The sequence below is a fragment of the Pan troglodytes genome, chromosome 19 (assembly GCF_028858775.2).
Source record: "Pan troglodytes isolate AG18354 chromosome 19, NHGRI_mPanTro3-v2.0_pri, whole genome shotgun sequence".
Lineage (NCBI taxonomy): Eukaryota > Metazoa > Chordata > Mammalia > Primates > Hominidae > Pan > Pan troglodytes.
This window is the reverse complement of record NC_072417.2, coordinates 93,592,870-93,617,159: the sequence shown is the minus strand read 5'-3', so window position 1 is coordinate 93,617,159 and position 24,290 is coordinate 93,592,870. Positions and strand designations below refer to the sequence as shown.

Here is a 24,290-nt window from a genome sequence, read left to right as displayed (position 1 = left end):
CCGCCCTCGCTGGCCACGGACTCACCCACTCGGCGATGCAGCTTGGGGTCTCCTGGCGTCGCCGCAGCTGGGTCCGCAGGAATCGCCGGGGACAGGCCGGGGCGGGGTCTGGCGCGCACGTGACCGGGGTCGGGGCAGGGGGCGGGGCCGAGCGGGAGACCAGAGAGCTGGAGCCGGATCCCGATCCCGAGTCCGAGCCGCCGCCGCCGCCATGAGCTGCCCCGTCCCCGCCTGCTGCGCGCTGCTGCTAGTCCTGGGGCTCTGCCGGGCGCGTCCCCGGAACGCACTGCTGCTCCTCGGTGAGTGCCGGCGCCGCCCCCCCACGCCCACCTGCGGTGGCCTGGGGAAGTGGCCACTGGCCTCCTCCCCACCCGTGGTCAATGCTGACCCTAGTGTGCCCTGCCCTTGTATCCCCCACTGCCATTCCCTCTCGTCCTCCTCTCTGTGCCGCCCCCAGACTCTTCACGGGTGTCTCCCCAGAGAGGGCAGCAAGGGCTGGAGGAGTGAGCCCCAGCATCCAGCACCCCTACACTTACCTCCTGCCGCCTGTCCCACCCTCCTCTGACCCTGCCCAGCCAGGGCTCAGGGGTCCACGGATCTCAAATCCCTCTTGGGAGGGGATCCCAGAGGAGGGGCTGGTGCTCAGGTCCCCAGAGACTGCAGACAGGGTGCCCTCCTGGCTCTCATTTCCGACCCCAGAGCCTGTGGCTCAGCTGTCTTTTCCCTTATCCCAAGGGCACAGCCCTCCACCACCCACCCACCACCGTCTCCCCCAACCCCAGTCCGTCTCAGAAACCCCAGGTTCCTCCAGAGCAAGCACCGTGCTGCTCACAAGACTTCCGGTTTGGGTAATCAAGGCTCTGGCTCATGACAAGTGACAAGGCCAAACCCAAGGCCTGCGATTCTTTCCCCTTCTGAGGTCTGGCGCCCTGCCAGTTGCCCTCTTTCTGATTAATTTTGTGGTCTCTGGGCGGGGGTTCGGCTCACTGTAACATAAACAGCTCTCCTGCCAACTCCTCGCCTCCCAGAAACACAGCAGAGAATCTGCATGGACCCTCACCTGCGGATCAGGATTCCTACAGGAGGCTTTCAGAGTCAAGGCTATGCGGCCCCTGGGCTAGGGCCTTTCTTAGCACGGACTGCCATGGATCGGCTTAAACAGAAATGTATTTCTCACAGTTCTGTGGGCTGAAAATCCAAGGTCAGGGTGCCAGCTTGGTTGGGTTCCAGTGAGGGTCCACTTTCGGCTTACAGGTGGTCACCCTCTCACTGTTTCCTCATGTGACAAGCGGATGGGGGTGGTCTTACTTCCTTTTCCTTTCTTTCCTTTTTTTTTTTTTTTTTTTTTTGTGAGACAGGGTCTCACTCTGTCACCCAGGCTGGAGCACAGTAGCACAATCACAGCTCACTGCAGCCTCAACCTCCCAGGCTCAAGTGATCCTCCTGCCTCAGCCTCCCAAGTAGCTGGGACCTCAAGTGCACATCACCATGCCTGGCTAATTTTTGTATTTTTTGTAGAGACAAGGTCTCACTGTGTTGCCCAGGCTGGTCTCGAACTCCTGGGGTCAAGCAATCTTCCTGCCTTGGCCTCCCGGGTGCTGGGCTTACGGGCATGAAACACTGCACCCGGCCCTCTCTTTCTTTTCCTGTAAGTCCACAGTCCTGTCAGATCAGGGTCTCATCCTTATGATTCATTTACCCTTAATTAAGGACCCTGTCTCCAGATACAGTGATGTTGGCGTTAGGGCTTCAGCATATGAATTCTGGGAGGACACAGTTCAGACCATAGCAGGCCCACAGCCAAGTGCCGAGACACTCTGGGTTTGGAGAAGGGCAGCTTTCTTCCTGGCCTGCGGGTACGGAGCACAGCCCATCCCGCTCTCCCTCCAGGTTTACGTGGCTGCCATGTGCTCACACCTGTGGGTACTGTGGGGTGGAGGATGGAAGCCCAACTGGAAGGTGCCCAGCCTCCTCTGTCCATCCATGGACCACATTGCCTCTGAGGGAGCTGGGGAAAGTGTTGGTCTGGGGGTTCCCACCAGCCTCTCCTGTGGTGCCCCCAGTGTCCTGTACTCCAGAGCAGGGGGAAGAAGCTTGCTGTGGTTGTAGGAGTTCAGCGGCCTGTCCCTGTTTCCTGCTGCCCAGTGTGTGGCCTTGGGCACTGCACCTCACCTTTCTGGGCCTCAGCTGCTTTGTGTAGGATGAAAGGGTTGAAACAGACAACCTGCAAGGTCACTAGGCCTTTGAGGTGGCATCAGTGAGAAGCAGTGGTGGGACGCACACACATAGAGCTTCAGACGCGCCCTGGGCGAGGCTCTCCTGCCCTCTGCCCCATGTGGTTTCCGCTGAGCCCAGAATTGCCCAGCAGTTCTGTGGCCATGCGTTCAGCCGCTGTCTGCCTAAATGCCTAGCCGGCTAACACGCCCACCCAGGTGGCATGCCTGCTGGGGTATCATCAAGCTTGTTGGGACATCATGCCTGCATGAGTATCTTGCCCACTTGGGTACCATGCCTGCCTGCTAACATGCCTATGCAGGTACCAGGCTTGCCTGGGTACCATGCCCATCTGCTTATACCCACCAGCTATCAGTCCAGCCTGTGTACCGTGCCCACCTGCCAACATACCCACCGGGTATCATGCCTGCTTAGGGTATCATCAAGCTTATTGTGGTATGATGCCTGCTTATCATGCCCACTTGGATACCATGCCTGCCTGCTAACATACCAACCACGCATCATCCCTGCTGGATACCAGTCTACCTGCTAACATACCCACTGGTATCAGGCCTGCCTGGGTACCATGCCTACCTGCTTATACCCACCATCTATCAGTCCAGCCTCCATACCATGCTCACCTGCCGACATACCCACCATCTATCAGTCCAGCCTCCATACCATGCTCACCTGCCAACATACCCACTGGGTATCAGGCCTGCCTGGGCACCCTGCCTGCTTGCTGATATACCCACCAGGTATTGTGCCTACTAGGTACCATGCCTTCTTGCTAACATACCCAGTGGGTATGGGGTCTTCTGGATACATGCCTGCCTGCTAACATACCCACCAAGTATGAGACCTGCTAACGTGCCCTCTGATACCATGCTTGCCTGATGTACCCACTCGGGTGTCATGCCTCCTAGGTAATGGAGTGCTCTGTCACGATAGCATTTTGCGCTGAGTGTTCACACTGAGCCAGTACCATGCCCACCTGGGTGTCTCGCCTCCTGGCATCACAGTCCCAGCCTCCCTCACTCCCAGTGCTGTTTCTCGTGACCGCAGCCGACCGTGCGCTCTCTGTCTCCCACCTCACGCAGCGGATGACGGAGGCTTTGAGAGTGGCGCGTACAACAACAGCGCCGTCGCCACCCCGCACCTGGACGCCCTGGCCCGCCGCAGCCTCCTCTTCCGCAATGCCTTCACCTCGGTCAGCAGCTGCTCTCCCAGCCGTGCCAGCCTCCTCACTGGCCTGCCCCAGGTGAGGTGCAAGGGGCGGGAGGAGGGGGTGGGCAGGGAGTAGACAGGCTGCGTCCGGGGCCCAGGCCTCTGCCACGTCTCCCATCCCTGGGATCCCGGGGGGTGTTGCCCACTTTCCCTCCCACCTCCAGGAGGAGGCACAGCCTATGGCTGTGAGTGCAGACTAGGGACTCCGACTCACCCGCCAGCCCTGGCTGCACTGCTGTGTGTGGCCTTGAGCAAGTCACCTACTCCCTGTGCCTCAGTTTCCTCATCTGTAAGATGGTGGGTGTAATGAGATGCCACTCTACTTATGGGGATTGGCGGGGCTAATGCTTTGTATGTAAACACTTAGTGCGAGGCCTGGTGGGCTCACTCAGCGTGAACCGCCATGGCCACAGTGTCCCAGGAACGCCATGGTGCAGGGAGCGGACACCGGTAAGGCACACATGCTCCTATTTTACTGCGGTAAAATGCACAAACATCAACATTCCCATCTTAGCCATTTTTCAGCGCACAGTTCCGGGGCATTAAGTGCATTCACAGTGTTGTGCAGCCATCACCACCATCCATCTCCAGAACTTTTCCATCTTCCCAAACAGAAGCTCTGTCCCATGAAACACCAGCTCCACATTCTCCCTCCCCATGCCCTGTCTCTATGAATCTGACTGCTCCAGGGGCCACATAAGAGTGGAATCACACAGGACTAGTCCTTTTTTTTTTTTTGAGTTGGAGTCTCACTCTGTCACCCAGGCTGGAGTGCTGTGGTGCGATCTTGGCTCACTGCAGCCTCTGCCTCCCAGGTTCCAGCGATTCTCCTGCCTCAGCCTCCCGAGTAGCTGGGATTACAGGTGCGCGCCACCACGCCTGTCTAATTTTTGTATTTTTAGTAGAGATGGGGTTTCATCATGTTGGTCAGGCTGGTTTCGAACTCCTGGCCTCAAGTGATCTGCCCGCCTCGACCTCCCAAAGTGCTGGGATTACAGGCGTGAGCCACCGCACCCGGCCCCCCTTTTGTGTCCTTACTTCACTCAGCACAATGTCCTCAGGGTTAACCATACGCTGTAGCATGAGTCAGAACTTCCCTCCTCTTCAGGGCTGAGCCGTATTCCAGTGGATGGATGGGCCCCGCATTTTGCTTCTCCATATTCACCCGTCAGTGGGCACTTGGGTTGCTGCTACCCTTTGGCTGTTGTGAATGAAGCTGCTATGAACATGGGTGTTTAAGGACACTTGTTCTTTTAGTCTCACTCTGTCACCCAGGCTGGAGTGCAGTGGTGTGATCTCGGCTCACTGCAACCTCCACCTCCCAGATTCAAGCCATTCTCCTACCTCAGCCTCCCGAGTAGCTGGGACTACAGGCGCCCGCCACCACGCCCAGCTGATTTTTGTATTTTTAGTAGAGACGAGGTTTCACCATGTTGGCCAGGCTGGTCTCGATCTCCTGACCTCGTGATCCACCCGCCTTGGCCTCCCAAAGTGCTGGGATTACAGGCGTGAGCCACCGCGCCCGGCCGGCGGTCTGAGTTTTTAAAATGTACACATCTTTTACAATATAAAATAACTAGGTAATAAAACAAGGCCTGGCCCTGTCTTTTTCACTCTGTAACGTGTGATCATAACAGAAGAGTTCAAAAGTACGGATACGCTAAAAGAACATCAAGGCCACCCTCGTGCCGGTGCACGCCCTGCAGGTCCCCCTCTTTCTTGCAAAGTCCTCCTTTCACGGGAGGGACCCATGGGCCTATCGGGCAGGGGGTGGGAGGTACAGCCAGTGTCTCTGGGTGCTGGCCACTAGAAGTCTAAATCAGGGCCCCGAGAAGGCCCCTGGGGATGGGAGGGCCGTGGGAAAACAGGTGCGGCAGGCGGGCTCTGGCTGCCTGGGGGCCCTGGACCTCATGTGCCTTTGCTGGCAGCATCAGAATGGGATGTACGGGCTGCACCAGGACGTGCACCACTTCAACTCCTTCGACAAGGTGCGGAGCCTGCCGCTGCTGCTCAGCCAAGCTGGTGTGCGCACAGGTGAGGACCCCGTGCCAAGGACGGCGTGGGGTGAGGCACAGAGGCCAGGCCAGAGCCCAGGAGGTTCGGCACCTTGTACCAAGGCACCCTCAGCCCCCGTGGCCTGCCCTTAGCTCTTGTCCCAAAGGATCTGGGCCTGGGTCTCCTGGCTGGGCTGTGTGTCCACGAGAACCCACAGTGCGCTTAGGGCCGAGAGGGGCAGAGAAGGGAGCAGAAAGGGTTGAGAGGCTGAAGGGACTCTGGACAGGCCTCTCTTCCCGCCCAGGCATCATCGGGAAGAAGCATGTGGGGCCGGAGACCGTGTACCCGTTTGACTTTGCGTACACGGAGGAGAACGGCTCCATCCTCCAGGTGGGGCGGAACATCACTAGAATTAAGCTGCTCGTCCGGAAATTCCTGCAGACTCAGGATGACCGGTATGAGTTGGGGCCCCTGCCCCTTCCCCTTGGCGGCCGGTCCCACAGCACAGCCCGGAGTCTTCCGGCGGGATGCATGGGCCCCCACGTGGCTGGAATGGGGGCAGGGGAGAAGGTTCCAGGTACTCGAGTTAGCCTGGTCAGAGGGAGAAAGGGACGTGGGGAAACTGAGGCAGTGAGGGTCACAGGTTGACTTCCAGATACAGAGGAGGAGGCAGAGCCGAGGGGCTTCCTCTGCCAGGTGGCAGTGGCCCCGCAGCCTTGGCAATGAGCCTCCTGTGCCAGGTGGCAGTCGCCCCGCAGCCTTGGCAATGAGCCTCCTGTGCCAGGTGGCAGTGGCCCCGCAGCCTTGGCAATGAGCCTCCTCCCGTGCAGGCCTTTCTTCCTCTACGTCGCCTTCCACGACCCCCACCGCTGTGGGCACTCCCAGCCCCAGTATGGAACCTTCTGTGAGAAGTTTGGCAACGGAGGGAGCGGCATGGGTCGTATCCCAGACTGGACCCCCCAGGCCTACGACCCACTGGACGTGCTGGTAGGACGGCCCCTCCCGTGTTTCAGGACGCCCGTCAGCCCTGGGTCGGGGACCCTGGCCTCCTCCGAGCTTGCAGCCCTGGCCCTAGATGATGAAGAAAGAGGCTCTGACTAAATCGGTTTCAGGTTCCCATCCTCGGGGCCACAGAGGGAACCGTAGAGAGACGGGGTGGTCCAGAGTGAGGCTGTTCTGGGCTAACCCATTTGCAGGAGGCCCCGGGGAGAAGGCTGGACACCGCTCCTGCAGTCTGTCTGTTCTAAGCCTGGCTCCCCACCGCCTGCCCCAGGTGCCTTACTTCGTCCCCAACACCCCGGCAGCCCGAGCCGACCTGGCCGCTCAGTACACCACCGTCGGCCGCATGGACCAAGGTGGGCTTGCAGAACCGGGCACTGGAGGGGGTGCCACGGCCTGGGTCCCCCATCCTGGGCCAGCGCCCTCTTAGGTCACAGCATAATGTGGGTGAGGGTCCCAGTGTGGCAGGCCCTGTGCTGCAGCTGGCAGAGCCCACATTGAGAGGAGGGGCCTGCGGGTGGCATCAGGACCCACCCCCGGGGCTGCCCTGATGTGGACCTGCTCCTGGGCTGGGGCCTTCGGGTGCCCCAGAGGTTGCGTGAAGACTTCAGATATTTCCAGTCACAGGACCTGGGTCAGATTTGGGGGTTTGGAGTTCCTTAGCATACGCAGATGGAGATCTTGAGGTCTGTGAGTTTTTTGTGGTTGATGGCTTACAGCAACCAAAATTTGTACTCCCACAGTTCGGGAGGCCAGAAGTTTGAAATCAAGGTGTCAGCAGGGCCATGCTCCCCTGAAGGCCTAGGGGAGACCCTGCCTTTCCTCTTCCAACTTCTGGGGGCTGTGCCAGTGCTGGGCGTTCCTGGGCTGGCGGCAGCATTGCCCCCATCCCCGCTGAAGCCTTCACGTGGCCTTTTTTCCTGTGTCTCCTCTTTGTGTCTCCACTTCTTCTTTTTTTTTTTTTTTTTTTTTTCCAGACTGAGTCTTGCTCTGTCACCCAGGCGGGAGTGCAGTGGCGCAATCTCGGCTCACTACAACCACCACCTCCCGGGTTCAAGCGATTTTTCTGTCTCAGCCTCCAAAGTAGCTAGGACTGCAATCGCACGCCACCACGCCCAGCTAATTTTTATATTTTTAGTAGAGACGGGGTTTCACCACATTGGCCAGGCTGGTCTTGAACTCCTGACCTCGTGATCCGCCCGCCTCAGCCTCCCAAAGTGCTGGGATTACAGGCGTGAGGCACCGCACCCGGCCTGTTTCCGCTTCTTATAAGGACCCCGTCGGGTTTAGGGCCTACCTGAGCACTTCAGGATGATTTTGTCCCAAGATCTTTATTTGTGAAGTTCCCCTTTCCAAACAAGGCCCCCTTCACAGATTCCAGCACACATGTGTTTTGGGGTCAGGGGTCACCATTTAACCCACGACAGGAGGTCGGGACCTTTGCCATTTCCCTGTTGGTGCCGTTAATTCTTAGTGAGCTGGGAAGGAGCGGGTATAGAGGAAGCCTCGTCCTCTGGCCCCTGCCCTATTTGCTCCATGGGACAGACACGAGATTCCGGAGAACTCAGAAGCCGGCGGGCACCAGGGAGCAGCTGCCTGGGGGTGACACAGAAGTGCCAAGGGATGGCTGGAGTCCCTGGAGGCCCATTCGAGGCCTGCTCAGGGAATGGGAGCTGGGCGGAGCTGGGCAAGAGCTGGGCAAGAGCCAGGGCCATTGGGAAGAACTACAGGGTGCTTTCGAATCCGGAAAGCGCTGGAGCCCAGTGGCCGGATGAAGCAGCAGGTGGGTCTACACACACCCACTGCCTCCCTCCGTGTCTGCGGCTGAGCTCTGCTTCTCGGCCCCTCACCACAGGAGTTGGACTGGTGCTCCAGGAGCTGCGTGACGCCGGTGTCCTGAACGACACACTGGTGATCTTCACGTCCGACAACGGGATCCCCTTCCCCAGCGGCAGGACCAACCTGTACTGGCCAGGCACTGCTGAACCCTTACTGGTGTCATCCCCGGAGCACCCAAAACGCTGGGGCCAAGTCAGTGAGGCCTACGTGAGCCTCCTAGGTATGCCTTTGTCTGTCTCCGTCAGGAAAGGGGTGGGAGTGGATCTGGGACGGGGCCATGACCTGTCAGATGCTGCTCCACACCCATTGCCTAATGTGGCTCTCATATCATCTGGGTGAGGAAGGGACTGTCACTCCCACTCTACAGAGGAAAAGAATGAGGCTCAGAGAGGTGAAGTAAGCTGCTCAGGATTGCACAGCTGGTAAGCACTAAGCTAGGATTCTCGCTTGGATCCTGCTGCTTTCAAAACCATTGCCTTTTCCCCGCCTACCTCCGATGAGCTTCAGAATCACCTGGGATGCTTGTTAATATCCAAATTGCAAATCCCAAGGTGTCCGATTCAGTAGATCTTGGCGGGCTCAAGAATTTGCATGTCTGACAAGTTCCCAGGTGATGCCGATACTGTGGGCCTGGGGACCCCTCTCTGAGCATCCGTGCACCCCGTCCTGCCTTCCTGGGGGACCCAAAGCACCTCATGACCCTGCTCATTCCTAAAAAGACCTAGGACATCTAGTCCCATGTTATGGATGTGCAGACAAAGACACGGGTGCAGGAAGACTTTGTGAGGGGCTCGGGGTGACCCCTTCGGCACAGGGCAGAGGCTCGTGTGTCCTGCCCACTGCCTGGCAGAGCCTCCAGGTGGGGTGGGCCCGGGACAGCAGGAAACTCAGGTTCCCTTTCCCTCCGAGCTCGCGGCCCACATCTCTCTTGGGGCCCACATCTCTCTCTGGCCCCAAATTATGAGCCAGGAGCACTGTGGCCACACCCACCACAGGGCTGGAGTAGACGAGCTACCGAAAAGGAGACTTCTTTTCCAGTCCATAGGATTTTAGAAGGATCCTAAATGTCACCGAATCAGGGCCTCTTGTTATACCATTCAAGGCACTGAGGCCCAGAGAGATGATGTGGCAGTGAGAGGTGTCGGCTCGACAAGGCACCTCCCGCTGCTGATTGGATTGGAGAAGGTAGCCGCCCAGAGTGGCGTAGGTTCGGCCCTTCCGAGGGCAGCTCCTGTGTGCTGAGGGCTCTGCTGCTCTGAGATGCCGCGTCCCTTCCAGACCTCACGCCCACCATCTTGGATTGGTTCTCGATCCCGTACCCCAGCTATGCCATCTTTGGCTCGAAGACCATCCACCTCACTGGCCGGTCCCTCCTGCCGGCGCTGGAGGCCGAGCCCCTCTGGGCCACCGTCTTTGGCAGCCAGAGCCACCACGAGGTCACCATGTCCTACCCCATGCGCTCCGTGCAGCACCGGCACTTCCGCCTCGTGCACAACCTCAACTTCAAGATGCCCTTTCCCATCGACCAGGACTTCTACGTCTCACCCACCTTCCAGGACCTCCTGAACCGCACCACAGCTGGTCAGCCCACGGGCTGGTACAAGGACCTCCGTCATTACTACTACCGGGCGCGCTGGGAGCTCTACGACCGGAGCCGGGACCCCCACGAGACCCAGAACCTGGCCGCCGACCCGCGCTTTGCTCAGCTTCTGGAGATGCTTCGGGACCAGCTGGCCAAGTGGCAGTGGGAGACCCACGACCCCTGGGTGTGCGCCCCCGACGGCGTCCTGGAGGAGAAGCTCTCTCCCCAGTGCCAGCCCCTCCACAATGAGCTGTGACCATCCCAGGAGGCCTGTGCACACATCCCAGGCATGTCCCAGACACATCCCACACGTGTCCGTGTGGCCGGCCAGCCTGGGGAGTAGTGGCAACAGCCCTTCCATCCACACTCCCATCCAAGGAGGGTTCTTCCTTCCTGTGGGGTCACTCTTGCCATTGCCTGGAGGGGGACCAGAGCATGTGACCAGAGCATGTGCCCAGCCCCTCCACCACCAGGGGCACTGCCGTCATGGCAGGGGACACAGTTGTCCTTGTGTCTGAACCATGTCCCAGCCCGGGAATTCTAGACATACGTGGTCTGCGGACAGGGCAGCGCCCCCAGCCCATGACAAGGGAGTCTTGTTTTCTGGCTTGGTTTGGGGACCTGCAAATGGGAGGCCTGAGGCCCTCTTCAGGCTTTGGCAGCCACAGATACTTCTGAACCCTTCACAGAGAGCAGGCAGGGGCTTCGGTGCCGCGTGGGCAGTACGCAGGTCCCACCCACACTCACCTGGGAGCACGGCGCCTGGCTCTTACCAGCGTCTGGCCTAGAGGAAGCCTTTGAGCGACCTTTGGGCAGGTTTCTGCTTCTGTTTTGCCCCACGGTCAAGTCCCTGTTCCCCAGGCAGGTTTCAGCTGACTGGCAGCAGGCTCCCTGAGTGATGAGCTTGAACCTGTGGTGTTTCTGGGCGGAAGCTTATCTTTTTTGAGAGTGTCTGAAGATGAAGGCATGGCGATGCCCATCCTCTGGCTTGGGTTAATTCTTCAGTGACACTGGCATTGCTGGGTGGTGATGCCCGTCCTCTGGCTTGGGTTAATTCTTTGGTGACACTGGCATTGCTGGGTGGCGATGCCCATCCTCTGGCTTGGGTTAATTCTTGGATGACGTCGGCGTTGCTGGGAGAATGTGCCGTTCCTGCCCTGCCTCCACCCACCTCGGGAGCAGAAGCCAGGCCTGGACACCCCTTGAAGGAGAGGGCGCTTCCTTGAGTAGGTGGGCTCCCCTTACCCTTCCCTCCCTATCACTCCATACTGGGGTGGGCTGGAGGAAGCCACAGGCCAGCTATTGTAAAAGCTTTTTATTTTAGTAAAATATACAGAAGTTCTTTTTCTGAACTCATTTATGATGATACCAACCTGAATTCTAGAACAGCTTCCTGATTCTTGGACACTGCTGTCAAAATGATATTCAGTCTGCAACAGCCCCAGGAGGCAGGGGCAAGGCCAGGTGCTGGGGGACCTGGGTCCTCCCCGAGCCCTGAAGGTGGAGTAAAGATGTTTGGCCCAAGAAGGGCTGGGGTGCAAAGCCAGGTCGGGGAAGGCAGAGTCCACTGGGCCTTGTACGGGGGTACTGGTGTCAGGCTTCTCTGGGACACCCCCACCAAACAGGCACAGAGGCCACGGGGCACAGACCCACTGAAAGTACCGTCTCCACCACCCAGAGGCTTTATTTACAAGTAAACACACTGGTCTCTGTAAACTGGAGTTCCTGAGGCATCGCAGCCTCAGAAGCTGAGAAAAGGTGGCCAGGGTCACAGCATATGTGGGCTTGTGCCTCTGCCCCGGGCAAGGGTGGCAGCGACCTTGGGGACCACCCAGGCTCCCCACCCGCTGCCTCTGTGCTTTTGGTCACTCCAAAAGCCTTTGACACATCAAAATGTAAAAGGGAAGTGCAGCCCCCATAGATTTGAATCGGGCCTGCAGACAGGCGGTTTTCCAGAGAGGTCCGGGGCCTCCGGTTCTAGGGAAGGCATAGGAAGACGTCCCTCCTGTCCCACTGCAGAAACATTCTCAGGGTTTCCAGTTCAGACCATGCCAAGCCTGGTAAAGGGTGAAGATGTTTCCACAGGAAAGTGTGCAGTTACAAGTGGCTTCACTGTGTGTGACCTGCACGTGGTGAGGGTTCAAGGTTAGACCCCAGCCAGTGGGGAGAGCTGGCCTCATGTGCCAAGGAGCCCACAGCTGTGCCAAGAGGGCCTGGGCTGAGGAACAGGACTGCATTAACAGGCACACAGAAGCCCCCACAGTCCCGGGAAGGGGCACGGTGCATCATCGGGGGCTCTGCTCCGTCCACACCACCTTCTTTTGCTCGTCGGCGATGGCCTGGCGGACACAGCTGAGCAGGCCGTCCAGGTCGCTCCAGCCGTCAGGAGCCAGGCTGCTGTATAGACAGGGTGCCCGGTCCAGGTCTCCCTCCTCCTGCCTCGCAGCCTCCAGGAGCTGCTCCTCTGAGGTGCCCAACCGCTGTAGGCCCTTCCTGCACAGGCCAGAGTTGGGGGGGCGGGCTCAGGGGAGAGCAAGGGCCCAGGAGCCCTGGCTAGGGTAGTGATGACATGCACCCAAACACCCCGAAACACAGGTGGCCTCGCTTTGAGGGGACCTTGTAAAGAAAATAGGCCCTAGGCCCCAGGCCCCAGTGGTGGGAGGCAGGTTGTCGAGAACACAGCCTTGCTTCCTGGAGTAGAGAGGGCACAGTAGCAGGACATCTTGGTCTGTCCCCAGGAAACCAAGTAATTTTTTTACTTTTTTTTTTTTTTTCTGTCCTTAGCCGACAAGGATTAGATTGTGCTAGCCAAGCACCAGTAAGTGGAGGGTCGGTGGAGCTGAGGCCGGGTGGGAGTCTGGCCTTACAGTGGTCCTCTGAGCTGCTCTTGGGGGAGGGGGTGCCAATTTGTTAATTTACAACTTTAAATTTCAATTATAAAATGTCATTTTCCAGTGACTAGGCTACTTTTGCCCACTGTAAAAGGCACCGTCATCCTGGTATCAAGATTCTGGAGAGGCCAGATTTGAAATCAAGTTTGTTTGGTAAGCGTGAAATCAGAGCAGTTTTTGTTGTTGTTTTGTTTTGTTGAGACAGAGTCTCGCTCTGTCACCCAGGCTGGAGTGCAGTGGCGCGATCCTGGCTCACTGCAACCTCCGCCTCCCAGTTCAAGTGATTATCATGTCTCACCCTCCCGAGTAGCTGGGATTACAGGCGCCCGCCGCCACACCTGGCTAGTTTTTGTATTTTTAATAGAGACAGGGTTTCTCCATGTTGGCCAGGCTGGTCTCGAACTGCTGACCTCAGGCAATCTGCCCACCTTGGCCTCCCAAAGTACTGGGATTACAGGTGTGAGTCACCACGCCCAGCCAAAATCGGGGGAATCTCATGAGCAATCAGCAGGGCCCTTGTCCCGAAGTTGTGCGGAAACCGCCCTGTCAGCGCCTCAGCTTCCTGCAAACCGCAGAGCACACTCCAGGGGCACCTGCCGTGGGCTTTGGGGGAGCCCAGGAGCTACTTCAAAGCCCCTGCCCAGCCCCCAGGAGCCGCTTCGAAGCCCCTGCCCAGCCCCCAGCGTGCACCTACTTGAGCTTCTTTGCCATCTTCTCGTTGACAGAGACGTGGATGACGATGGGGAAGATGTCCATCCTGTGTAGGGTGCAGACACTGTCCAGCTGGACGTCCAGGAGGGCATGGGTGTTCTTTGTGGGAGGGAGAGGAGAAGTGAGTCAAGATCACAGGCCTCAGAGGAAGCAAAGGGAGCCAACGCCCAGGTCAGAAGGGCCCTCCGGACAGGCTGAGGGCAGGGCAGGAGCTGGGCAGAGCTGAATTTTATAGAGGAGATGAGGGAAGAGAGCTTGCCACTTTCTTCTCTCTTTTTTTAATTTTTATTTTTTATTTTTTTGAGACGGAGTCTCGCTCTGTTGCCCAGGCTGGAGTGCAGTGGCGCGATCTTGGCTCACTGCAAGCTCTGCCTCCCGGGTTCATGCCATTCTCCTGTCTCAGCCTCCCGAGTAGCTGGAACTACAGGCGCCCACCACCACGCCTGGCTAATTTTTTCTGTTTTTAGTAGAGACGGGGTTTCACCGTGTTAGCCAGGATGGTCTTGATCTCCTGACCTCAGGTGATCTGCCTGCCTCGGCCTCCCAAAGTGCTGGGATTAGAGGCGTGAGCCACCGCACCCGGCCCACTTTTAATTTTTTTAGCTTTTAAATGTTTTGTAGAGACGGGTGTCTCACTGTGTTGCTCAGGCTGGTCTCAAATTCCTGGGCTCAAGTGATCCTCCCACCTCGGGTTCCCAAAGTGCTGGGATGACAGGCGTGAGCCCCAGGCCCAGCTGAGTTTGCCACTTTCTAAATGAGGCTGTGTGCTGTGCAGTATTAAGAGTTTCCATCCCTTTGATTTTTCACTGGGAAAATCTAGAAATTGTGAGCTCTGGGGATGAGGTGAACTTGGCATGGAGCTCCGCCAGCCCCTACAGGAGGCACCCAGATGCCAGACTCTGCTTCCCATGCCTGTGCAGACACAAAGCTGTGGTTCACGGGGAGCTGCTTTTCACGCGTTTGCGCCTTCAAACGTGGGGAGTGTTGTTAGCTCGGATTTATTCATTCTCGAACAAATATCTATTAAACATCCCCCAAGCTGAGGAAACTGAGATTCAAGGAGTTGGGAGACCTCACCCACAGTCACGTGGATCCTAACTGGCTGAGATGAGTTTTGGGCTCCTGCTGGGCTGTTGGGACCCAGAGGTCCGCGACAAGGTCATCCAGGTCTCAGGTTGGTCCCTGTACCTTTATCTCATCCCCCTCCTCTGCATTCCCGAAACCCTTCCCAGGACAGCTCCCCTGCCCACCCCGCCCTTGCCCTCACTTTTTCCATGAGGGACTCCACAGCATGGCGGGTCACCCAGCAGCGGCCCCCGGACACCTCTCCCTCCTGGATGATGTCCCCTCTCTGGCTCCAGGCCTCATACTCCTCCTGGCTCAAGTACTCTGCAGGTGACATTGGACGGGGCCATCATATACCAGCTGTGTGGGGGTCTGGGGGAGTCCCATGGTAAACACCCCTGTCCCCGTGAACCCCGCCAGCACTGGGAGGAGCTCTTCTTAGGGTGTCCACTTTACAAACCTGACCCTGCACGCCCCGCTCTGTGCCCTGCACCTCCATCCTGAACTATCTGGACACAGCAGGTGAGTGTGGGAATGTGCGTGGTGGGGGAGGGAAGGAGGAGGGAGGAAGGGGAGGAGGGAGGGAGGGAAGGTGGGAGGGGTAGAGGGATTCCCAGGCAACAGCATACCTGCCAGGCACTTCTTAAACCCTTGGAGGAGGCACAGTTTCTCCCTCAGGATCTTCCCAACCGCCCTGGGCACGAAGAGCACAGGCCGGGGCCGGGCGGGTCGATGGGGCCGCACCAGGGTATAGGGCACCAGGGTGAGGCAGCTCTCGGCCCAGAAGCACGTGCTGGAGCCTGTGGAGGAGAGGATCCTGAGGGTGGGTGAGGCTGCGGCAGCCCCCAGCCAGCCCACCCTGCCCCGGGAGGGACTGGGTCTGCTTTGCTCACTGCAGCAGCCCCAGCACCTAGAATTCCAGGGACACAGGCTCAGCAGTCACAGGACTCACTCCCAGTTCCATAGCCCCTGGCTGAGCGGCTCCTTTGCACGGGGGTTACACAGCTCTGTGGCTCTCCAGGGACTGCTTTGCAGCCTGCAACTTAATCCTGTTTCCTATAGGCCCAAGGGAGGATGGCGGAAGCCAGGGTTTTCTTCCTTCCAAAGGATCTGGGAGAGTGGCACCCTTCTCCTCAGCCATCCTCCAGGGCACCGGGTCCCAGCCCTCCCTCTGTCCTGTACTCCTCTCCTGAAATTTTTTTTTTTTTCCTGAGATGGAGTTTTGCTCTTATTGCCCAGGCTGGAGTGCAATGGCGACATCTCAGCTCACTGCCACTTCTGCCTCCCGGGTTCAGGCGATTTTCCTGCCTCAGCCTCCCGAGTATCTGGGATTACAGGTGTGCGCCACCACACCCAGCCCCATGATTCTTGAAGACCAGATCCTGGCCTAAATGAGTGGCATCCCCCTGCCCCAGCTGACCAACTAGCAGCAGCTCCCAAAGCCCCTCACCCGCTTGGAGCCAGCGGCCCCTGTGCCAGCTCACCAGGCCTCACCCTCCATCCTGCTGGGGTCCAACTGGCCCCTGTCAAAGGACAAACGCAGAGGGCTGGCCTTGGCTTTGTCCATACTGACGATGCGGACCAGCTTCTGTGGTCCCCCAGAAGATGGCTAAAGGAGGGACGGAGAAAGGATGAGGAGGAGCTGTTGAAGCCATCAACAGGAATGGGAATTCAGGGGAGATGATTGGCACTAGGGCGACCTGGGAGTGATGCAGAGGCGCAGATGCTCTGAGAACAGCCTGAGGTGTGTCTGCACTTGTGCAAGAGCCTGCAGGCTGGGCAGGGGCTGCAGACCCTGCCCTGGTTTGAAGGGGCGCAGAGGAGAGACAGGTGGGGTTACCGTCCAATCAGCAGCCCACTCTCCACACAGTGCCTCCTGCCACCCTGCCAGCACCGAGCCCCTCTTCCAGCCCACCCCAGTGGGGTCCAGGCCCCTCCCTGGAGCCTCACCTTGCGGGTCACGGTGCACTGCTGAGTCATGTCCTGGATGAGGGCTATGAGCTGCTGCTGAGCCCTGCAGAGACCAGCAGAGGCCCTGACCCAGCTGCCTCCTGCCAGGTGAGCAGGGCAGGGGAGAGCCGAGCAGGGGAGAGTGGGGGAGATGGCCGGGTGGGAGAGAAGGGCCTCCACCTAGAGCTCCACACACCCCTTTGCTGCAGGCTGGAGCGCTCCATCCTGGCGGCCATGCCAGTCTCCAGAGCTTTCAAAAGACTCCAGGGCCTCGGCCCACCCCTGGAGATGCTGATTTACTTGTCCTGGGGCGGGACCCAGGGGGTGCTGTTGAGCAGCCAGCGTACAGGGCCCCACTCCAGGACCTCAATATTCATGGTGGGTCCCTGGCCTGCAGCCTGGAGTCACCGAGAGAGCTGTTAGAAATGCAGAGTGCCAGGCCTCTCCCTGGACCTGCTGGCTCCGATCCCCAGGGGACTTGAGTTTGCAATGAGTGATGGGGGTGCCGAGCTCAACACTCCTGCTTTCCAGCACTGTGCGTTCCGTGCACTTGAAACTTGGAGCCTCACATAGGCTGATCTAGAACAATGGTTTCCTTTTCTTTTTTTTTTTTTTTTTTTGAGACAGAGTCTCACTCTGTCGCCCAGGCTGGAGTGCAATGGCTCAATCCCGGCTCACTGCAACCTCTGCCTCCTGGGTTCAAGTGATTCTCCTGCCTCAGCCTCCTGAGTAGCTGGGATTACAGGCACCTGCCACCACGCCCAGCTAAGTTTTTTGTATTTTTAATAGAGACAGGGTTTCACCAGGTTACCCAGGCTGGTCTCAAACTCCTGACCTCAGATGATCCACCCGCCTCGGCCTCCCAAAGTGCTGGGATTACAGGTGTGAGCCACCATGCTCGGCCTAGAGCAGTGGTTTTCAATGGAGCAAGGCAGGGGGCAATGTCACTCCCCAGGGAGGGTGACCAGCTGTCCCTGCTTGCCCAGGACCGAGGGGCTTCCCTGCAAGTGGGGCTTTCAGTGCTAAGACCAAGATAGTCCTAGGAGAACCAGGGGACCCTTGGCAACCTATAGAGACATTTCTGGTTGTCACAGCTGGGGCATGAGAGTGCTCCCGGCATCCTGGGTAGGGCGGCCAGGGATGCTGCTCTACATCCTGCAGTGCCCAGGACGGCCCCACCACAGACGGGGATCCAGCCCCAAACGTCCATGGTACCAGAGCTAAGAAACCCAGAGCTAAGAAACCCAGATCTAGAATGTTCTAGAATGAACATTTCATTTGCAATATATAAAGCATCCATCACAAAGAAACAACATCTTCAGCAGTGATCTTGGCAGGCTTCCCTCCTTAGGGGGGGTCTCACCACGCCCACCCTCTATTGCTGGGCAGGAGGAGGAAGCCAAGGCAGGCTGGGTGCCATTTCCCTGTGGGCCTCTCTGGGGACGCACCGAGCTCGCGGCAGCTGCTCACCTGGAGTAGTTGGGGATGGTGCCGTGCACGGCAGTATCCTTCATGGTGTAAGAGTTCACGTGGTGGGCATGCCAGCAGCCGCAGCCCTGGAACATGGTGTCGGTGACGTGCAGGACCTCGTTGCAATGCACCTGCAGCTCCCCTTTGGCCCTGCCCTCCATGGCCAGGTTGACCCGGATGTAGAATGAGTCCCCCGAGGTCGCCACCTTGGCCTCCAGGTCCTGGAGTAGCCTCTTATAACCTGATAAAAGGGGACACGAGCCACAGGTGAGCCACAGATACGAGCCTCTGCGAGGAAGGTTGCAGAAAATTAAAGTAGGAGAGAAGGAAGGACCCTCCCAGTCTCAGAAGCTGCTCTGGCACTGGAGTCAGTGGGTGGGAGGTTTCCAGCTGGCTTGGGGGCCTCCTGGGGACCTGGGGCACAGCCTGGCTGATCCTCTCTTGGCTCTGGGGGTCCCTGGCTGCTGGGCGTGCAGAAGAACCACCAGGGACTTAAGGGTCATGGAGACTGGCCAGGCAGCTGTGCACACGAGAGGAGTGGTATGTGTACCGTCCGTGTTGACCTTCACAGACAGGCAGCAGAAGCCGTCCACCCTCCTGAGAAGCCCCACGGCCTCCTCCAGGGTCGTGTCCTCCAGGACTGCCTTGAACAAGGGCTCTGAGGCTTCGTAATCAACCTGAGGGCAAGTCGAGAAGGTCAGTCTCTTTCTCCCGGGACTCTGAATCCAGCCAGAAGGCAGAGGGCGCTGAGGGCACTGAGGCGAGGCGCGGGCCAGCCCTGCAGTAGGACCACTGCCTGCACGCCTTGGTCAAAACAAAGTCACACACGAGAGCCTCTGTGGGGCCTTCACACCTCTAGTGATGCGTGCTACACATGGTGCTGGCCAGAGAGTCAACTGCCAACCCTTCCCCAGTCGAGATCGGGGGTTCTTTGTGATAAGCACTTTCCTGTCTTGAAAAAGAAAAGAAAAGAAAAGAAAGAACCTCGGTTCTAGAACATTCAAGAGCATTCTAGATAGAGGTTTCTTAGCCTTGGGATCATTCTGTGCTGCTGCGGGCTGTACCGGGCCCTATAGGATGCTGAGTGGCATCCCTGGCTTTCACCTACCCGATGCCCTGGCTCTCCACCCACAGCCTTCCCCACTGTGAAGGCCCACCCCCCAGGGCTTTCACCATCCACTTCATTTCTTCTCAATATTGTTCTAAGCTTAGGAGAGTAGATATTTTTACAATAAAAATTAAGATGTGTTTTAACACCATTAGAATCTATTTGGCCCCCTTAGGATATCGGGACTATCTCCCTGAACATCGTCAAGGGGCTCTGTTGCTTGAACTACCTCAGAGCTGATCATTGGGAACCTTAAGAGCAGGGTTCCCCAACCCCTGGGCCACAGACTGGTACTGGTCCATGGTCCATCAGGACCCGGGCCACACAGCAGGAGGAGCGTGGTGGGCGAGTGAGCATTACGGCCTCAGCTCCACCTCCTGTCAGCTCAGCACAGCAGTAGATTCTCAGAGGAGCATGAGCCCTATTGTGAACTGTGCACGTGAGGGATCTAGGTTTCACGCTCCTTATGAGAATCTAATTCCTGATGATCTGTTACCGTCTCCCATCACCCCCAGATGGGACCGTCTAGTTGTAGGAAAACAAGCTCAGGGCTCCCACTGATTCTGAATTATGGTTCAGTATATGATTCTTTCATTACATATTACAGTGTAATAATAATAGAAATAAAGTGTACAATCAATGTAACATGCTTGAATCATCCCAAAACCAGCCCCCACAACCCGGTCTGTGGAAAAGTTGTCTTCCATGAAGCCGGTCTCTGGTGCCAAAAAGGTTGGGGACTGCTGCTTAAGAGGACAACTAGAAATGTAAAGAAGGGCTGGGCATGGTGGCTGATGCCTGTAATCCCAGCACTTTAGGAGGCTGAGGTGGGTGGATCACTTGAGGTCAGGAGTTCAAGATCAGCCTGGCCAACATGGTGAAACCCTGTCTCTACTAAAAATACAAAAATTAGCCGGGTGTGGTGGCAGGCACCTGTAATCCCAGCTACATGGGAGGCTGAGGCAAGAGAATCGCTTGAACCCAGGGGGTGGAGGTTGCAGTGGGCCAAGATCGAGCCACTGCACTCCAGCCTGGGCGACAGAGCAAGACTCTGTCTCAAAAAAAAAAAAAAAAAAAAAAAAAATGACATGTAAAGAAAGGCTTCCCGGGTCATGTGGAGGACATGAAGGATGCTTGGATTAGGTGCTCCATGTGCTATCATTCGAGCCCTGGGGGAGCTCAGCATTTGGACAGCCTGTTCCAAGGGGGCAGTGAGGGGTGCATGGAACACTCCTGCCCGAGGGGTTCAGACGCATCCTCTCCCCGCCTCTGTGCTCACCTTCCCACCCCAGAGTCCCCATCCCCAGTCCCCTCCTGGGGGCCGCAGGGTGAGCCTCTGGGATGAGGTGAAGCCCATCTTGCACATTTCTTGGTTTAAAATTTTTTCATATTAAGAAAGCACTGTGCTTTCCTTTTTCTTTTCTTTTTTTCTTTTTTGAGACCGACTCTCACTCTGTCACCCAGGCTGGAGTGCAGTGGCACCATCTCAGCTCACTGCAACCTCCGCCTCCCAGGTTCAAGTGATTCTCCTGCCTCAGCCTCCTGAGTAGCTGGGATTATAGATACCGGCTATTTTTTTTTTTTTTTTTGTATTTTTAGTAGAGACGGGGTTTCACCATGTTGTCCAGGCTGGTCTCAAACTCCTGACCTCAGGTGATCTGCCTGCCCCAGCCTCCCAAAGTGCTGGGATTACAGGCATAAGCCACCGTGCCTGGCCTTTTTTTTTCTTTTCTTTTCTTTTTTTTTGTTTTTGTTTTTGTTTTTGAGACAAGGCTTTGCTCTGTCACCCAGGCTCGAGTGCAGTGGTGCAATCATAGCTCATTGCAGCCTCAATCTCCTGGGCTCAGGCATCTGAGTAGCTAGGACTACAGGCATGTACCACTGTGCCCAGAAGTTTTTTTTTTCCTAAAGTTTAATAATTCTGCTTTTAGGCCACATCAAAGTCACCCCCTGACCATGCAGGCGCCCACCACCACACCTGGCTAATTTTTGCATTTTTAGTAGAGACGGGGTTTCGCCGTGTTGGCCAGGCTGGTCTCGAACTTCTGACCTCAAGTGATCTGCCTGCCTCAGCCTTCTGCTGGGATTACAGGTGTGAGCCACCACACCTGGCCAGGTTGTACATTTGTGTCCATTTATCTTCTCAGCAGTTTTGTGCGTTTCGTAACAACAACAAAAAAAGTTCTAGAAAATGTCCCCAAATTAGCCGGGCATGGTAGCGCATGCTTGTGGTCTGGTCCCAGCTACTTAAGAGGCTGAGGTGGGAGGATCAATTGAGCCTGGGGAGGTCGAGGCTGCAGCGAGCTGTGATCACACTGCAGCACTCTAGCCTGGGTGACAGAGTGAGACCCTGTTTCAAAACAACAAACAAAAAAAAAGAAAGAAAAGAAATGCCCCAATGGTTAAAATAGTGAATTTTATGTCGCGTGTATTTTACTCTACACACCCAAAGTGACCGCCCAGAGCAGCCCTGTCAAGGGGCCTCATGCAAAGACCCCGGTCAGAAGCGCCGCATGGCAGCAGCCACCACGGGTGACATGCTGGGTTCTGCACGGCACGACTCTCATCTATAAATGAGCAGAACGCTTTACGTCAGCCCAGGAAAGAGCAGGGGCCCAGCCCAGAGTGGATCTGCATCGTCTGGGGGAGGTGAAGTCTGCCTGGGTCACCCCACCCGCTGCCACTGTCCCCATGAGGAGCCCGGGGGACAGGAGGGGCCTCGCACGGCTCACCATCACGATCTGGGTGCCCGGGCGCAAGGCCATCTGGTCCGCCGCCGAGCCCGGGGTGACCCGGTGGATGAAGATGCCCGTGAGGTTCCCGCCGATGACGCTGATCTGCTCCAGCAATGCATCCCCCTGGAACGCCAGCATGGTGACCTGGCTCAGGATCCTGCGGGCTGGCCTCCGCCGCATGAGGACGCCGCTGCAGGCCGGGAGACGACCGACTTGTGCACTGCCCAGAGCGGGAGAGCCGGCAAGGCCACCTCCCCATTGCTTCCCTCTGGCCCCAGTGTTCTGGAATTCTCCTCCCCCTCCATGGCCCCATGTGCTTGGAAAGGCTGTTGCCTCCCATTGGTAATAGGACACTCACCCTCTGCTCTCCCACTCCCTGGCCCTGGTTCCCCAGCCAGCCTCGGAGGATTCCCACCTGCTGCTTACCTCTCCGAGACATCAAGGCTTCCAGGGGAGACTGGCTGCAGGCTGCTTTCCAGCTGCGGAAGGTCTGGGAGGAAGCCAAGAGCTCACAGATCTTGGTCACCCCACTGCTGATGGGGCGTCCTGTAACCTCCTGTAACCTCAGCCCCTTCTCCCTCAGCCTCAGGCCCCACTGCCTGTTCCATCCTTTGTGCTGAGGCTGAACTTTCTCTTCCTCCACCCCTTCCTCAATGCTTGGGACCCTAATTTCATCTTTCCTACAATCACTGTAACTAGTTAGGAGCTGCAAGTGGGAGGGTCTGACCACCACATGCTATTTTGTGATATTTGAATGAGTTGCCAACATTTGAAAGACAGGGAGGTTTCACCTAAAATCTGGATTTCTGGCTTCACTTGAAAAAATATCTGCTGTAACCCTGGGGCTGCATTTCCGCACTGATCTGTATTTCTGCATGGACCTGCATTTCAGGACTGGCCTGCATTACTGCATTGACCTCCATGTCTGCATGGGCCTGCACTGCACTGGCCTGTCTTTCTTTCTCTCTCTTTCTTTCTTTCTTTCTTTCTTTCTTTCTTTCTTTCTTTCTTTCTTTCTTTCTTTCTTTCTCTCTCTCTCTCTCTTTCTCTCTCTCTTTCTTTCTTTCTTTTCGAGACAGAGTCTCACTGTGTCGCCCAGGCTGGAGTACAGTGCTGTGATCTCAGCTCACTGCAACCTCCGCCTCCCGCGTTCAAGCAATTCTTCTGCCTCAGCCTCCTGAGTAGCTGGGACTAGAGGCATGCGCCACCACGCCCAGATAATTTTTGTATTTTTAGTAGATACGGGAGTTCACCATGTTGACCAGGCTGGTCTCGAACTCCTGACCTCATGATCCACCCACTTTGGCCTCCCAAAGTGCTGGGATTACAGGCGTGAGCCACCACACCCGGCCCTGGCCTGCCTTTCTACATGGATCTGCATTTCTTTTGTTGTTGTTGTTATTGTTGTTGAGACGGAGTCTCGCTCTGTCGCCAGGCTGGAGTGCAGTGGTGCGATCTTGGCTCACTGCAACCTCCGCCTCCCAGGTTCAAGTGATTCTCCCGCCTCAGCCTCCTGAGTAACTGGGACTACAGGTGTGTGCCACCATGCCCAGCTGACTTTTGTATTTTTAGTAGAGACGAGGTTTTACCATGTTGGCCAGGATGGTCTTGATCTCTTGACCTCATGATCCGCCCACCTTGACCTCCCAAACATGGACCTGCATTTCTACCCAGACCTGCACTACTGTAGTACACGGCATTTCCACGCTGCCCTGCATTTCCACACTGGCCTGCATTTCTGTGTGGCCGCAATCACTGGCACTGGCCAGCGGCTGCCTGCTCCTTACCCCAGACTCCTCTGCTTCCCAGCTGGTGGTGGCAGGTCTCTGAGTTGTCAATCCTAGGACTAGAGGCTCCCCAGGGTCTCCCAAGCTCTAGCATTTTACTGTACAGCCTGTGAGCCCCCGAACCAGGGAGCAGCCTGCCAGGGTCCACGGCTGCAAGTCTCACTCTGTGAACCACACAGCAGAGCCAGGGCCAGCAGAGACCTGAGAGTTCCCTAGGCCTGGCTCACAGGCAAAAACCCATTGGGATCACATTCAAAGCCAATGAAATGAGGTGTGTACTCTGGATGTATTTGAGGTCAATTCCACTAAAAGTATATGCAACCAGGGCATTACGCAGAATCCTCACAGAGGAAAAATAAAGAGGAATAAGCCCCCCTTCTCATCTCACATCTAATTTAGATATGCCTTGGGTGGTCTCTCTTGATTTATCACTATTATAAATAAAAACGTGTATGAGTCCCCAAAGATGAAGGTTTCTGATTCTGCGACCCACAGAAGGCACAGGGGCAGCGCAGGGCACTTGCGCCCCCTGGTGGCCACGGGGTGAATTCCAAATGGGGAGCAAAGCACCTACTGTGTGCAAGGCCCAAGGCTGGGAGCCGGTCGCGCCGAGGTGGAAAGGATTAAGGCACCCACCCATGACGGGCCCATGGACTTGGGAAGGAGAGACGGCCGGTCCAATCACAAACAGAAATGAGCCACAGGAGAAGCGCGAGG

General features: G+C 57.0%; 3 protein-coding genes across 33 annotated transcripts in view; 1 reads left to right on the top strand and 2 right to left on the bottom strand.

Moving 5' to 3' along the window:
* The window catches only part of SLC26A11 (solute carrier family 26 member 11), a 33,446-nt gene extending 33,233 nt beyond the window's left edge, over positions 1 to 213 (bottom strand). For 8 of the 10 annotated variants that reach the window (XR_001711126.4, XR_010153137.1, XM_016933079.4 and 5 more), the window contains exon 1: positions 26 to 213. Coding sequence is in view for 6 of the 10 variants with exons in the window: in XM_016933079.4 (XP_016788568.1) it covers positions 26 to 213 (188 nt within the window). In the remaining 4 variants the exon portion in view is untranslated. The remainder of the gene's footprint in view (positions 1 to 25) is intronic. The other 2 variants (XR_010153136.1, XM_063799423.1) reach the window with 1 other exon arrangement.
* SGSH (N-sulfoglucosamine sulfohydrolase) lies at positions 143 to 24,035 on the top strand. 15 transcript variants are annotated; one of them, XR_010153147.1, is made up of 14 exons: positions 167 to 299; positions 3,315 to 3,475; positions 5,370 to 5,475; positions 5,741 to 5,891; positions 6,267 to 6,423; positions 6,710 to 6,791; positions 8,291 to 8,494; positions 9,553 to 11,086; positions 12,812 to 12,900; positions 13,473 to 13,629; positions 14,498 to 14,853; positions 14,944 to 15,045; positions 15,763 to 16,581; positions 21,504 to 24,035. XR_010153147.1 is itself a non-coding variant. In XM_024350738.3 (9 exons), coding segments are annotated over exons 1-9 (1,005 nt in total). In that variant the 5' UTR covers positions 150 to 211; the 3' UTR covers positions 9,554 to 11,198. The 15 variants fall into 15 exon arrangements, 5 of the variants coding, with proteins under 5 accessions (XP_016788576.1, XP_063655494.1, XP_024206506.1 ...); XR_010153143.1 differs by adding an exon at positions 18,515 to 18,639 and having other exon boundaries at positions 13,473 to 15,346; XR_010153145.1 differs by lacking the exon at positions 21,504 to 24,035 and adding an exon at positions 18,515 to 19,696 and having other exon boundaries at positions 14,498 to 15,045.
* Positions 11,157 to 24,290, bottom strand: part of CARD14 (caspase recruitment domain family member 14) — a 35,470-nt gene continuing 22,336 nt past the window's right edge. For 3 of the 8 annotated variants that reach the window (XM_024350725.3, XM_024350729.3, XM_024350728.2), the window contains 11 exons: positions 22,213 to 22,276; positions 21,784 to 21,976; positions 18,494 to 18,620; positions 17,944 to 18,184; positions 16,474 to 16,537; positions 16,018 to 16,132; positions 15,153 to 15,323; positions 14,726 to 14,847; positions 13,442 to 13,557; positions 12,172 to 12,349; positions 11,157 to 11,979 (listed from right to left, as the gene is read on the bottom strand). In XM_024350725.3, the coding sequence (XP_024206493.2) occupies positions 11,884 to 11,979; positions 12,172 to 12,349; positions 13,442 to 13,557; positions 14,726 to 14,847; positions 15,153 to 15,323; positions 16,018 to 16,132; positions 16,474 to 16,537; positions 17,944 to 18,184; positions 18,494 to 18,620; positions 21,784 to 21,976; positions 22,213 to 22,276 (1,487 nt within the window). In that variant the 3' untranslated portion in view covers positions 11,157 to 11,883. Of the gene's footprint in view, positions 12,350 to 13,441; positions 13,558 to 14,725; positions 14,848 to 15,152; positions 15,324 to 16,007; positions 16,133 to 16,473; positions 16,538 to 17,943; positions 18,185 to 18,493; positions 18,621 to 21,783; positions 21,977 to 22,212; positions 22,277 to 24,290 lie in introns of those variants that run through there. The other 5 variants (XR_002940301.3, XM_024350726.3, XM_024350732.3 and 2 more) reach the window with 5 other exon arrangements.